General features: G+C 49.5%; 1 protein-coding gene across 1 annotated transcript in view; it reads right to left on the reverse strand.

The window, feature by feature from the left end:
- Positions 1–6: 6 nt before the first annotated feature.
- Positions 7–14,729, reverse strand: part of grik5 (glutamate receptor, ionotropic, kainate 5) — a gene marked incomplete at its 3' end in the record, with an annotated part of 50,642 nt that continues 35,919 nt past the window's right edge. Inside the window, 10 exon segments of the mRNA XM_062465686.1 lie at positions 7–93; positions 440–592; positions 937–1,055; positions 1,058–1,096; positions 1,885–1,942; positions 3,632–3,810; positions 7,556–7,721; positions 8,189–8,286; positions 10,594–10,758; positions 11,066–11,227. Coding sequence (XP_062321670.1) covers positions 7–93; positions 440–592; positions 937–1,055; positions 1,058–1,096; positions 1,885–1,942; positions 3,632–3,810; positions 7,556–7,721; positions 8,189–8,286; positions 10,594–10,758; positions 11,066–11,177 — 1,176 coding nt within the window.

Here is a 14,729-nt window from a genome sequence, read left to right on the forward strand (position 1 = left end):
CCATGTGGTTGGATAACAAAGACAGATGCCAGACCTGTGTGAGAGAGACAATGAAGGATGGAGCTCTGGATGACAGGTTGTCGATGAGAGGAACTGACGAGAAAGACGTGAAATGATAAAGGGATGTAAAAAAAAAAAAAAAAAAAACGGTACTGGAGATGCACAGGGACACAGCATGCCCACTGAGAGCTGTATGTGTAACATACAGGAGAGGTGCATCCGTAATGACATGGAATGGCTGCAGGGCAGATGAAAGTGGACATGAACTTCTGACCCACTAACAATCCCAGTTGACACGACGTGTTTACGTGTGGGTTTGTATCTGCATGCAGGGTGTGTTTGTGGGTGCGAGCACCTCTGCATGCCTGTGTGTGTGTGTGTGTGTGTGAGTGACTGTGCGTGCGTGTGTGTGTGTGTTTGTGAGTGTGTGTTTACTGACCATGCGCAGGTAGTTCATGAGACTGGTCCCGTGCTGCCAGATCTGTGGAGAGGTACAACTCAGAGGCTTCACCCCGATCTCCTGGCTGCGGTTCAGCTCCCGCACCGCGCCCACCACCACGTGCACCGCGTCGAACATCAGCGCCGACGACAGCTGGGGACAGCAGGGGGGACGGAGGAGAGATGAGAGGGAGGGAATTAAAGAACATGTCATCTGGAGATAACTTGGATCATACTGTAGAATTGTAACTGGACTATCCTTCCGTGTGTGCGTGGTTGTGTATGCATATACAAGTATTTGTGTGTGTGTGTGTGTGTGTGTGTACAGTGTTGATGTGTCTGTCTGTAGTTACAGTGGTAGTGTGTGTGTGTACAGTATTGATGTGTCGGTGAGTAGGTGTGTGTCTGTGTGTGTAGTATTAATGTGTCTGTGTGTGGTGACAGTGTGTGTGTAGTTATAGTGTGTGTGTGTGTGTGGGCGTGTGTGGGTGGACCTACAGCAGGTCCAGGGTAGGGGCTGACGTCACAACCCTCCCTCCAGGAGAGGTTGAGACTCCTGATGAACTCCAGGTAGAAAGGGTGGGTGGTGTTGAACATGGAGAAGCCTAGGATGTTGAATGCTCGTCCACAATGTCATCTAGTCTGAGCAGAGGAAGTCCTGGGGAGGAGGGGGTGGGGGGGCGAGAGGCAGGGAGGGAGGGTAAGTCATAGAGCTTGGCAAGAGAGAGAAACGGAGAGAGTAAAAGGCTGATAAGAGAAGAGAAAGGCTAATGAGGATTACTAGCTTTTCGCAGAGAGAGAAAAGTACAGACAGAGTGAATGTGAGCGAGAGAGAGAGAGAGAGAGAGAGAGAGATGAGAGAGAGAGAGAGAGAGAGAGAGAGGAGAGAGAGAGAGAGAGAGAGAGAGCGAGAGAGAGAGAGAGAGAGAGAGCGGGAGTGAGAAAGCAAGAGAGAGTTAGAGATGTAGAGAAAGGTGGGTGAAGCTCACTAGCAGAAGACAGTAAGTAAAGGAAGAAACAGAGAGAAAGAGAGAGAGATTCTGTGTGCCATTTTTTCATGCTGTGGAACTCTCCAGAGAGGAGGGATTGAAACAAACAAGAAAACATACAGGCATGAAAAGAGAGGAAAAGGAGAGGAGGGGGTTAAAGGAAACGAGACACCACGGGGCAGTCTCCGCGCTAGCCTCCATCTCTCCCTGGTCCTTTCTTTTCTTTTTTTTCTCCCATCGCTCTTTCATGCCCTTCTTGTGTCCCTGGCACGTTGCAGTTACGTTTCCGCGTGCTGATGTCGATGGTTTCTCCCCCCCCCCCCCCCACCTGCCTTTCCCCTCACGCAGAAAAGGGACAAAGGGAGGGAGTGGGCAAGCGGAAGGACACAGATGGATGGAGGGATGAGGGATGGAGGGATGAGGGATGGAGGGGAGGCAGAGAGGCATTGGTATGCACTTACCATGGTGGTGAGGATGTACTTATAAAACGCTGATGTCATCCCCAGCTCTGACGCCTGGAGGGGAGAGAGATTGAACGAAGGAGAGTGTGGGGGGGGGCAGGAAAGAGAGAGAGAAAAGGAGAGAGAGAATGGCAAACCCGAGAGGGAGAGAGAGAGAGTATGGCCAACGTGAGACAGAGAGAGAGAGAGAGAGAGAGAGAGAGAGAGAGAGAGAGAGAGAGAGAGATAGAGAGAGAGAGAGAGAGACAGAGAGAGAGAGAGAGAGAGAGAGAGAGAGAGAGAGAGAGAGAGAGAGAGAGAGAGAGAGACAGCACATTTGTTATTCGCAGGCGTGGATGCTTCCAAGTCAGGCAGCGTTTGTGTTCGCCGCTCGGGGCCAGACAGCCGTCCCAATCGTCTTCCAGCGTGTCGAGATCCTCCGTCCTCACCTCTGACTCACGCACCAGACTGACTAGCTGGAGTCGCCACAGGACACGGGATAAGCAGCAACACCTTCTCTAATGAGCTGACATTTCTAGACTCAGAAAATGGCTTGTTAGACCTCTTAAGAAGTCGTTTATGCCTATTCACTGAACCAAGTTCGCTTGAAAGATCCCTTTGTTACGACGTTCGTAGATGCGAGTTAATTAACCTGCTCAGTTCCGAGACTTTGCATGAATTATGTGTTTCGTTATGTGAAATGAGAGCCTGACATTGAGGGTTAACACACGTTTTATCTGTTGTTAGGGGAGCTAGTGAAGAGGGGGGCTGGAGTGGGGTTGGGGGGGGGCAGGAGGGGGCTGGAGTGGACTCGAAGGGGCTGGGGGGGGGAAGGAGGGGGCTGGAGGGGGCTGGGGGGTGGGCTGGAGGGAGCTGGGGGGGGCTGGAGGGGGCTGGGGGGGAAGGAGGGGGCTGGGGGTGGACTGGAGGGAGCTGGGGGGGGCTGGAGGGGGCTGGGGGTGGGCTGGAGGGGTCTGGGGTGGGCTGGAGGGGGGCTGGGGGTGGGCTGGAGGGGGCTGGAGGGGGCTGGGGGTGGACTGGAGGGAGCTGGGGGGGGCTGGAGGGGGCTGGGGGGGGCTGGAGGGGGCTGGGGGGGGCTGGAGGGGGCTGGGGGGGGAAGGAGGGGGCTGGGGGTGGACTGGAGGGAGCTGGGGGGGGGCTGGAGGGGGCTGGGGGTGGGCTGGAGGGGGCTGGGGGTGGGCTGGAGGGGTCTGGGGGTGGGCTGGAGGGGGCTGGGGGTGGGCTGGAGGGGGCTGGGGGTGGACTGGAGGGAGCTGGGGGGGGCTGGAGGGGGCTGGGGGTGGGCTGGAGGGAGCTGGGGGGGGCTGGAGGGGGCTGGGGGGGCTGGAGGGGGCTGGGGGGGGAAGGAGGGGGCTGGGGGTGGACTGGAGGGGTCTGGGGGGGACGGAGGGGGCTAAGGGTGGGCTGGAGGGGTCTGGGGGTGGGCTGGAGGGGTCTGGGGGTGGGCTGGAGGGGGCTGGAGGGGGGCTGGAGGGGGCTGGGGGTGGACTGGAGGGGTCTGGGGGGGACGGAGGGGGCTGGGGGTGGGCTGGAGGGGTCTGGGGGTGGGCTGGAGGGGTCTGGGGGTGGGCTGGAGGGGGCTGGGGGTGGGCTGGAGGGGTCTGGGGGTGGGCTGGAGGGGTCTGGGGGTGGGCTGGAGGGGGCTGGGGGTGGGCTGGAGGGGGCTGGAGGGGGCTGGAGGGGGCTGGAGGGGGGCTGGAGGGGGCTGGAGGGGGGCTGGGAGGGTAGGTTGTGGCCACTGACCTTCTTAAGGATGAGGTAAGACACGGAGGCGTTGGCGTCGATGATGATGGTTGCCACTTTGTCGTCGCGGATCTCCTTCAGCAGGGGGGTGGGGTCTAGGCTGTCGTCCAGCATCCTGATCGACAACGTCTCCCTGGAGATCAGGAAGCGCCGCACCAGCTCCTCCAATCGCAGCAGGCCTGGGGGGCGGAGTCCGGTTACAGATGAGGGCAAAATTGAAGGCGTACCACGGCGACAGTTCTATCATTAGAAGTCAGAGGTCGCATTTCCTCCCTTGTGGAAATGACAGGTTTATGGCAACAAAAACTAATGAAAGAGATATGAACACACTGGCCAGAGTCTGTTTCTTCTGAACAGCAATGGCTCATTCATGCCATTCTAATATAAGTGTGGGAAAACTCCACTGGCAGTGTAAATAAAACGAGAGCCTGGTGTCTAGGGGGACATAGAAGGAGAGGAGAGGAGGGGAGGGGGGGGGAGGGAGGATGAGAGGAAGCACACACTGAAGGCTCCAGGAGAACGGGGCTGTAAGCAGTGTGGTAATCACTGAACCAGGGCAAAACTTTAATTAGTTTGAGGGAGGAGGAGGAAGAGAAAAAAAATCTATGCTCGCCACAGTTCTCTCTCTCTCTCTCCCTCTCTCTCTCCCTCACACATGCTCTCTCTCTCTCTCTCTCTCTCTCTCTCTCTCTCTCTCTCTCACCTTCCTTACTAGCAAACAAACACACACAAAAGCAACACAAACACACACACAATCTCCATCATATCTTTCTCTCGCATGCCTCCCCTTTCATCTCTCTCTCCCTCTCGTTCTCTGCTCTGGTTACCTCTCTCCATCCTTCTCCATCTCTCCGCTGGCGCTCTGCCTCTCCCTCATCTCCCCGCCTCTCCTGGATCCCACTACGTTCCTCATTTCCATACTCCATCGCTCTATCACCATCTCTCTTCCTCTTCTCCTCCACCAGCCCTTCCCTCTCTTCCTCTCTCTAAGCTCATCCATCTCATGAAAACTGCATGAAGGTACAAGGCTCAGACAGAGTATTGTGACCAATACATGATGAGGAAACGGAAAACCTCTCAATGACCCCAAATTGCTGGAATGTAGACACAGACGTGCGAACATACACACAAAAACACACACGCGCACAAACACACATGCAGAGGAACACACACAAACACACACGCGCACAAACACACATGCAGAGGAACACACACAAACACACATGCAGAGGAACACACACAAACACACATGCACACAAACACACATGCAGAGGAACACACACAAACACACATGCAGAGGAACACACACAAACACACACGGAGCGAGATGAAAACAAGCAGAGCACACAGCACACAGCACACAATGTAAAGGATACTGTGCTCTCTCTGTGACGTTCTCACAAAGCCAATCAACATGTTCCTCTCGCATAATTAGTGCAGCATGGACAGTGTCACAGCTATGTGAGATTTCACACGTCTTTTAAAATACACACATACAAAAACACACACTCATGCAAACATACACTTCTACTGAAACAGTTTCACTGAAGTAAAAACAAATCAACTGGTTTTTGATCTACTGTAAACGTGTTGACGCGCATGTACACATCCTATGCGCGTATGCACGACATGCTTGCTGTCTGAAACAGTCGCCATACGAATCACGCCTGTTGAGTGGCAGTTAGAACCTTTCCTGCAGCCATGGCAACCGGTTCCACGACGATAGATAGCACAGCCAACTGGGTCAGAGTCTCTATGTGTAAGATAACATTGGTGGAGATCAAACCTCAACCAAATACGTACCCAGGCTTGTGTTAGAAAGACCCCTGCCTCCGTGATCACGCCTGTTGCTCCACAACCGGTTAAGGAAAGATGTGTCTCACATGTGAAACATACAGAACGTCACGCTGGATGCTGTTAGAAAATGCATAGAGGCTATGAAAACCTTCTCTAGCTACTGTAGTCTAAGTGTTACTCGTTTTCCGCCCGGCAACACTACATGGCCACATGTTTTTATAAGTAGCATATGTCTGTGTCTGTATAGTTGTGTATAGCATTTTTTTTTTTTTACTTTCCTTTTGTCACTCCCCTCCCTCTAACTGGAGAGGAAAGGGAAGGAAGCTGACCAACCTGTTGAAGTGCTGGCGGATGGAAATAATCTTTTTTATTTACGCCTCGATGGGCATGATTTTTCAAAATGGCTAGCACATAGCTAGCTTTTTACGAATAATCCTGGAGTCCCAGAGATCACTGGTATCATCGGTGAAGAGGAAATGCTGAAATCTCTCATGCACACCAAGGAAAGGAAAAGTCCAGATCCTGATTGCGTTAAGGTGCAGGCCACTCAAAGGCCACTCTACTTCTTCAGAGAGAGGTTCCAAACGTGTTACAGTAAAGACTCTATTGTAGTACCAGTGGCCAAGGTTAGGACTCCCATTTCACTACATGACTATCATCCTCTAGACCTTACACCTCTGACTATGAAGGCGTTTGACAGATTGTTAGAAAGGAGATCCTTGCTGTGACCAAAGATAAACTCCAACCTTAACAGTTTGCTTGCATAGCTGATAGGGGGTGAAGATGCCACCAGCGAACCAGTGAACCAATACTTGGTTCTGTGTTTGTGTGTATGTTGTTCATATTGGTTATTTTGTTTTGAGCTTGTACTTAAATTAATCCTAGCATTAGTAGTTAGCAGTAAATAACAATAATAATATATATCGTATAATTTATATCAGATAATATATAGCGTTTTTAGCATCAATGAATATGTGTTTAGTTCCTGTACTCTGTATAATGCTTGGTAACACTAGGCTATGAATAGCTGCCACTCCATGTACTGCAGGCTACTTGTGTTAGATATTATTTGGTCAGGTGGTTTAGTTAGTATTTATTCTGTTTTCCTTTCTCTGGCACAGTACTTTGTCCCCATGTTCCGCTGTGGAGCTATTGTTCTAATAAATGTCACATTACATTGCTAAAGTATTCCCCTTGTCGCTGTGCTGAGATGCCCACACCCCTTTCCCACCACTAAAGGGGAGTCAGGTGGCTGAGCGGTGAGGGAATCGGGCTAGTAATCCGAAGGTTGCCAGTTCGATTCCCGGTCATGCCAACTGACGTTGTGTCCTTGGGCAAGGCACTTCACCCTACTTGCCTTGGGGGGAATGTCCCTGTACTTACTGTAAGTCGCTCTGGATAAGAGCGTCTGCTAAATGACTAAATGTAAATGTAAACACGGGTACATTTGTTATCCCCCTCCCTCACCCCTAGAGAGACGGTCAACTGTAAGGGTCAGAACACATGCTCCCTAGGGAGCAACTCTATGTTTGCCATCCTAGAGAGGAGAGACAAGACTTCATTTCCCCATGGGAGCTTGAAGAAGGTCTGCATCTGAAAGGGAGGGCAGGTGGATGGGGTCATCGTTGAGAGGATGAGGAAGATCTAAACTGGCGTGTGACTTTGGTTCTGAACTTTGCCTGTCTGGTGAACTTTAAAAGTGGATTTGGAGGATGAATGAGTCACAGCAGGACACAGTCATATCCGCAGAGAGTGTGAAGAGTCCGTGGAGCTGTGAACTCGTAGATATCCACATCAAAAGTTAACACACCTACGCACATGCAATACGCAAACATGCATCCGCACAGAGGAACGTTGACAAACATGCCGTGTCAGACACACAAACAAACATATTCACCCACTCACACACCAACTGTATCTAATTTACATTTAGTCATTTAGCAGACGCTCTTATCCAGAGCGACTTACAGTAAGTACAGGGACATTCCCCCCTGAGGCAATAGGGTGAAGTGCCTTGCCCAAGGACACAACATCATTTTTGCACGGCCAGGAATCGAACTGGCAACCTTCAGATTACTAGCCCGATTCCCTCACCGCTCAGCCACCTGACTCTCTAATTACACTCACACTCCGCCTTGGCACAGACCAGGCTGGCTGAAGGATAGCTGAAGGAGCGCAAGATGGCTCCTATGGCCAGGCTCAGGTCCTCGTTGCTAGGGTACAGAGTGACTGAGGCGAAGCGCAGGTATGGCAACCGCGGAGTCTCCTCTGGGCCGATCTTCACATGAGGGATCTGAGAAGAGAGGAGAGGGGAGGGAAAGCAAATGGAAAGCAGTATATTTTAAAAGGGGGTCAGAGAGAGACACAAAGAGAAAGAGAACGAAAGAGTATAAAAAGAGAGAAAGATAGTATAAAACGAGAGGGGGGGGGGAGCAAGAGAAAAATAGATTAAATAGGGAGAAACCAAATATATGGAGCGACAGTAGAAATAGAGTTTGAGAGCACGAGAAGAGGATTGTGGAAGGAAGTCAAGATGAAGGGAGCCGAGAGATGAAGACAGTGAGAGGGGAGAGGATGAAAGGCCAAGGGAAGAAAAGAAAACAGATGGAAGGAGTGGATGATGGTTAATTACATGAGAAGATATTCAATTCAGACGGGAGGGTGAATCTCTAGACTCTAGAAGCCTGGGAAAGTGGGTAAAAGAAAGAGAGTGTTTGTGTTCATTTTGGGGTGTGCGTGCCTGTGTGTGCGCTCACTAACCTCCTTCTCCCCACATATATGACTGACAGTAGACCCAGAGGCGGGGCTGGAGGCTGGCCCTATCACTGACACGACACCTTTGGGTAGAATCTGGCACACTGTCGAGAAATATTCCAGATTTCATCGACCAGCTTTCACCAAAGCTATTTGTGCATGTGAGAAATGTTGATACATGGTTATATAGCAAACATGTTGTCGTAAACACTATTAAACTGGTAAGAAAGTCCAACACATCCATTTGTTAACGATTTCAACACTGCCCACATAACACACATCTGCTTTTCCTACGTTCGCATCGTGTTTTTCCATGACGTCAAGTTCATGGTTTATCAACTATTTCTAACGTACTGTTTTAAAACAATATTAATCTGCTAAACCTGTTTTCAATTATCATGTTCACAAGAAAGAGAAAACCATTCACACATTTTAAAAGGGAGCGATTGTCTACGACTTGGCATGTACATGCAGAAATCCATTTACTTATTTAATCGTGTATTTAATTATTCATTAAACATCACAAAACCCGATCCGGTGCACATCTTTTTCCGGTTTGCAACTAGAGGTGAGAGGTTTGAGGATCCTGGCAAATAGAGAATTGTTTATAGTTTATTTGTTTGTTTATTGTTTGCCATCTTGGCTGTGAAATGACAGTATTACTGTACATCCACCTCCTATGGTGAAAAAAAAACATGTATGTTATTCAATCATTTATTGTAATTTCCAATGTGTAAAGGTTAAAATGTTGGAATTACAGGTCTTTTTCTTGATAGGTTTATAAATTACCTATCAAATCATACTCAATGTGAATTGGCAGATGGTTGTAATTCTCTAGAGTTGTGTAATCCCTAGAGTTGTGCTCAGGAGTTGACAAGGTTCGATATTGGGCCCACTGTTCATTTTCCATATCAATAACATCGAGGATTGCATGTAATGTAATGTAACTTCATGGCGGTTTTAGATTTTAGTGATGTAATTTAAGCAGGTCTCTTCCATTACTCTGAGAGCACTTGATTCTGTGTATCATGCAGCCCTCAGGTTTGTCACGAAGCAGAAATGTCTAACACACCATTGTGATCTCAAAAGCACCATTGGCTGGTCACTTTTTGTGTAAAAATGTGCATCTCGTCTTTTTCAAGTGTGTGTCATTGTTAAACTGTCTGAAACATTGTTCCCCCTGCTGCAGTTTACAGGTCTCTCTCGGAAAATAGATTTGATCTCATCCCGTTAAATATGGGGTGTCCTGTCCTTGGTAACCGATGCAAAAACTGTCAGAATCAGAATCAGAATGGGATTTATTCGCCATGAAAGTTTGCACAGACAAGGAATTTGCTTTGGCAGGAAGGTGCATACAATAAACATATAGGGACCTAAAATTTAAATATGTGGACTATCTATACTAAGGGTACATAAACTAGCAGTACTAAGTGGAATTAGAATTAAATAAAATATACAATAAAATAAAATATAAGTTGCTGTCATGGCCACTGTTACAGAAAAAGATAACCTTCTTCATTCGCACCACCTTCTCTGCCGTGGTTATCTCAATGGTTTAGTGCACGGAAAAGTCAATGAAGACACGAGGAGGACATGGTCTGTCTCATGTTAATTGATCGGTTTTCTGTGTTTTTATTCAATAATTCTGCTAGGGAGACACGTCACCCTGCCTATGAGAGTTACAGGGAAAGAAGAGCCTTGACTTGCAAGACCTTCCCTTGGTGTGTGTGTGTGTAATCGGGGAGTGGAGGTGGGCGTGTGTGTGAGTGGTGTGTGTGTGGTGTGTGTGTGTGTATTGAATTTCAGACAGCTGTAGCTGCGAGATGATGAGTGCTCTGATCCAAAAGTCCAAACATCCTTCTGGCAAAATAGCCTGTCAGAGTCTCCTGCCCATTGGTCAAGGACAACACACACACAGATTTCATCCCCTGATATAGAGCGTGCTGTTGCCGAGAGCGTGGTGTGTGACCTCCTGCAACCAAAGCAGTAAGTGTATGTGTCCTTAGTGATGTTGTGGGTGTAGCAAGGAGTGATATATGATACAGTAATTATGCTGCAATTCTACCACATTTGTAATTAGCGTACAGCATGGCAGATACTGCTGACGACCCGGCACACTCTCTGCTCAGTCTGCTGTCATGCTGTGTACAGTGTACTAGTCTGTACTGGTCTGTACTAGTCTGTACTGGTCTGTACTGGTCTATACTGGTCTGTACTGGTCTGTACTGATCTGTACTGATCTGTACTGGTCTATACTAGTCTGTACTGGTCTGTACTGGTCTATAATGGTCTGTACTGGTGTGTACTGGTCTATACTGGTCTATGCTGGTCTGTACTGGTCTGTACTGGTCTATACAGGTCTGTACTGGTCTGTTCTGGTCTGTACTGGTCCGTACTGGTCTAATACTCACTGGTGTCGGTGGTCTCGTACTGGGAGTCTCTCTGGAGCTCGTAGATGTCGACCTCCACCCGCGAGCGTGACGGCCCCTCCATCACACTGTTGATGTTCTCCCGGGCCAGGGCCAGCGCCAGGCGCTCGCCGCGACCACACACGGACTGGTCATCCAAGATGGCCGCTGGACCAGGCGAGGGGGAGAGACGAGATGTCAGCAGCAACTCACACACACACACACACACACACAGAGAGACGTGTGCGAGCACCAGCCCGTAAACAGGTGCACACACAGTTCAAACACTCCCACTCAGTGGGGGGAGAGATAGTCTTGAGGGAGGGGAATGGAGAGGAGGGCAGAGGGACTGAGATGAGGTTTTTACCCTTCAGGGGAGTGGTGGGGCTGGAGGGGGGCAGTGAGGGGGTGTAGAAGCCAGGTGTGTGTGTGTGTGTGTGGGGGGGGGGGTGCGTAGGTGGACACAGACACTAACCCATCCGGACGGAGGAGAGCAGGGGAGCCTGGCTGTAGGAGCGTGGCGCCATGGAAACTAGCAGGAGGGAGGAGAAGTGTATCGACAGCAGCAGTGCTGGCAGAGCCTGCATCTTCTACTGCTCCTCATGGAGAACGATCTGCCGGGTGCCTGTACCGCCACCTGCACAGACAGCAGCACGTCCGGTCAAGCACGCAGAGACAAACCGAACAACGGTTAAACACGCACCCGACAACAGTTTTAAACACACCGAACAACGTGAGCTTAGATTGAGACTTCCACATCTAATGCCAGAGCGTAATTCTTTAGCATTAATTTGAGTGCAAAATAGATTTTTGAGCTTTATCTAATATACACATTACGTTGGACTCACATTGTTATATTTGCCGAACATGACAACCAAAAATGCTACCTAAATGATTCGGGGCTTGTGAGAAAACATCTACCAGAGTAGATGGTCTTAGTCTTGCATGCATGTTGGGCTCTGAACGAATTTCACACTGTACAGTAGTACAATTCAAGCAGTTGCTGTGCTATTGTGTAGCTAACAAGCGTGCGCGATTGTTCTTGATTGATTGTTCGTTTTAGCTTCAGTTGTAACCTGCTGTACACCAACCCTAACCCTTTCTAAGTCACAGTATGGTGGTATGCATTCATATTGTGAGTTATTCAATCTGGAATAATGTTGCTTGAATAACACTGGGAGTCAGGTGGCTGAGCGGATAGAGCATCGGGCTAGTAATCTGAAGTTTGCCAGTTCGATTCCCGGCCGGTGCACATGACGTTGTGTCCTTGGGCAAGGCACTTCACCCTACTTGCCTCGGGGGGACTGTCCCTGTACTTACTGTAAGTCGCTCTGGATAAGAGCGTCTGCTATGAGCGTCTGCTAATGACTAAATGTAACACTGTCAGGCTCATTTACTCTCATTGTGAGGGCTATGGTCTCATTTTAGATCTTATTTTCTATTTTCTATTGTATAGTAGGCCTATTTTTTTATTTTTTATTTAGACGGTTGTACTTTCTCTACTTTTATATTTAGATTTGTATGTTTGTCGTTTGCACCTTCCTGCCACAGAAAATTCCTTGTTTGTGTGAACTTATAAGTTATAACTTACTTATAAGAACTAATAAGTGAATAAAGGCCATTCTGATTCTGATTCTGAAACAAACCTGTTCATCGGTTTATCCAGCCTCAGTTTTATATAAATAAAGATGTTTACGTACATACTTTGTCCAATGCCATGTAAGGTTTGTGAGTGACAAGTCTACCGTCGAGATACAGTCCCAGGTTTCAGGGACAATGCGTATGCTAACAGAAATAGCTGCTGGAAGTTACGTCTCTAAAGGCTAAGATCCCGATGTATAACTGTGACAGCGCTCTTGCTAATACAGACAGCCTCGCCAAGACTGACAGTTTGACAGGGAGGGTGAGGAGGGGAGAGGCGGAGCGGGAGATGGAGAGAGCACAGTCAGAGACAGACAGGAAGATGAGGGGTGAGCTATGAGAGGAGGAGAGGAGACAATCACCACTATGAGCCCACAAGGAGCCTGACAGCGCAGGGAGGCGGGGTCACGACCTTTCGACCTCTGAACTCGCTGGAGGTGGAGAGGGGAGTGGGTGTATGGAGGTGGTGGGATGAGTCACCTTTGACCTTGTCTAGACGACAGAAGCTAGACTGGATTTCATCCAGCCCTAGGCAAGCAAGGAAGAATATCCACAACAAAATATGTGTTGTGGATATTTAACATTTCTCTTTCTTCCTCATTACCTACCTCTATCCCTCTCCATACAGTATAATTCCTTCTGCTTTGCCTCCCTTTCTTTTTTACACCCTTCTTCTCTTCCTTTCCTCCCTTCCTTTCATGCTTCCTTGTTCCTGTCTACCTTTCTTTAAACCTCCTCAACCACCAGACATAACCATCCCTGCATCTCACCACAAAATACTATGTGCTGTGCTATTTCACTTTCAGTATACATGTTTGTTCATCACGGTCCCTTCCTGCTGTAGATTCTTCCCTCTTCCTCCTCTCACCTCTATGAACTCTACATTGTCTTCCTTCTCATCCTCCTTTCATGTATGCGTCAATGCGTGGGCATAGACGTGCGCAGGACGCGTGTGTGTACGTGTGTGTGTGTGTACGTGTGTGTGTGTGATGCATGTGCCACCGTGCTGGGCCAGACCACAGTGTTCCTGTCATTAACCTCAGTGTAGATTACAGGAGCACAGCAGCGGACGTTATGCAACAGATTATTATTCAGCTCAGAGAATGAGCTCAGCGCTCCTCGCTGGTTCCTGCAGCTCTCGCTCGGCTGCTCAGCTACTCTGCTGTTAGCTTGGCCGGCCGCTGCCTTTTGTATCAATATATTCACATTTGTGTGTGTGCGTGGCTTCCAGTGAGCTTTCAATGAACACACAAGCGTTTGTGTCTTTGTGAGGTGTGCATTTGAGATTTCTATAGCATACACATCGGTGTGTGTATGTGTGTGTGTGTGTGGGTACATAGGTCAGTGTGTACCTGTGTGTGCATGTGTGCGTCTTTGCGGTTGGTCTTTGAGCTTTCGATAACATACACACCAACTAGTGTGTGTGTGGGTGTGTGTGTGTGTGCGTGTGTGTGTGTGTGCGTTTGATGGTATATTGATCGGGGGCCAGCTGAAGTGACGGATCCTCAGGTGCAGTCAATCAAAACGATGGGGAACCTGTCAGGGGAGTGGGGCATTCCACAGGACCCTTCTGATTGGCTATTACCGGGAACCAGATTGCCATGATGGCCAATAAGATCCGGACTGAGTCCCTGCCGTGATCAATGATTGGATGGAGCCAGCACTATTTCACTGTTATTGAGGGCTATTGACATGGCTGGAGGGAGAAGATTACTACACATCTTGACTTCCATCTGTCTCTAGGGCCAGAGGAGAAAGAAGAGGGGGGGGGTAGAAGGGGGGGGGGTAGGGAGATGAGAGAACGGTTGGAGAAAGGAGGAGAAAGACAGAAAGACAGAAAGACATTTAGTATAGTGTGCACCGATGAAAAGAAGAAAGGCAAATAGAGAACGGAGTCTGAGACCAATTTAGAGAGAGAGAAATACAGAGAGAGAGAGAGAGAGAGAGAGAGAGAGAGAGAGGGCATCATAGAGAGAACAAAGGTGAGGGCAAGTTAGATGGAGAAACAGAAATTGAGACCGAGATAGAGAAATGGAGAGAAAGCAGATTGAAGTGTGTGATTCAGCTGCACTCTGCTAGGTGTCTTTGTGCTTTCCCTGCATCAGTCTGCTGGAGCAGATACAGAGGCTGGGGGTGAGGGGTGAGGCTGGGGCCGAGGCTGGCGCAGAGGCTGGGGCCGAGGCTGGGGCAGAGGCTGGGGCAGATACAGAGACAGGGGGTGAGGCTGGGGGTGAGGCTGGGGGTGAGGCTGGGGCAGAGGTGGGGCCGAGGCTGGGGCAGAGGCTGGGGCAGATACAGAGACAGGGGGTGAGGCTGGGGGTGAGGCTGGGGGTGAGGCTGGGGCAGAGGCTGGGGCAGAGGCTGGGGCCGAGGCTGGGGCAGAGGCTGGGCCAGAGGCTGGGGCCCTGGTTTGTGTAAGTACTAGTAGGCACTCTCTTTCTGCACTGTGCTGTAAAGTAAGTCACTCTGCTCACTGGCACCACAGAGTAATATACAGT

Source organism: Osmerus eperlanus, chromosome 7 (genome assembly GCF_963692335.1).
Source record: "Osmerus eperlanus chromosome 7, fOsmEpe2.1, whole genome shotgun sequence".
Classification (NCBI taxonomy): Eukaryota; Metazoa; Chordata; class Actinopteri; order Osmeriformes; family Osmeridae; genus Osmerus; species Osmerus eperlanus.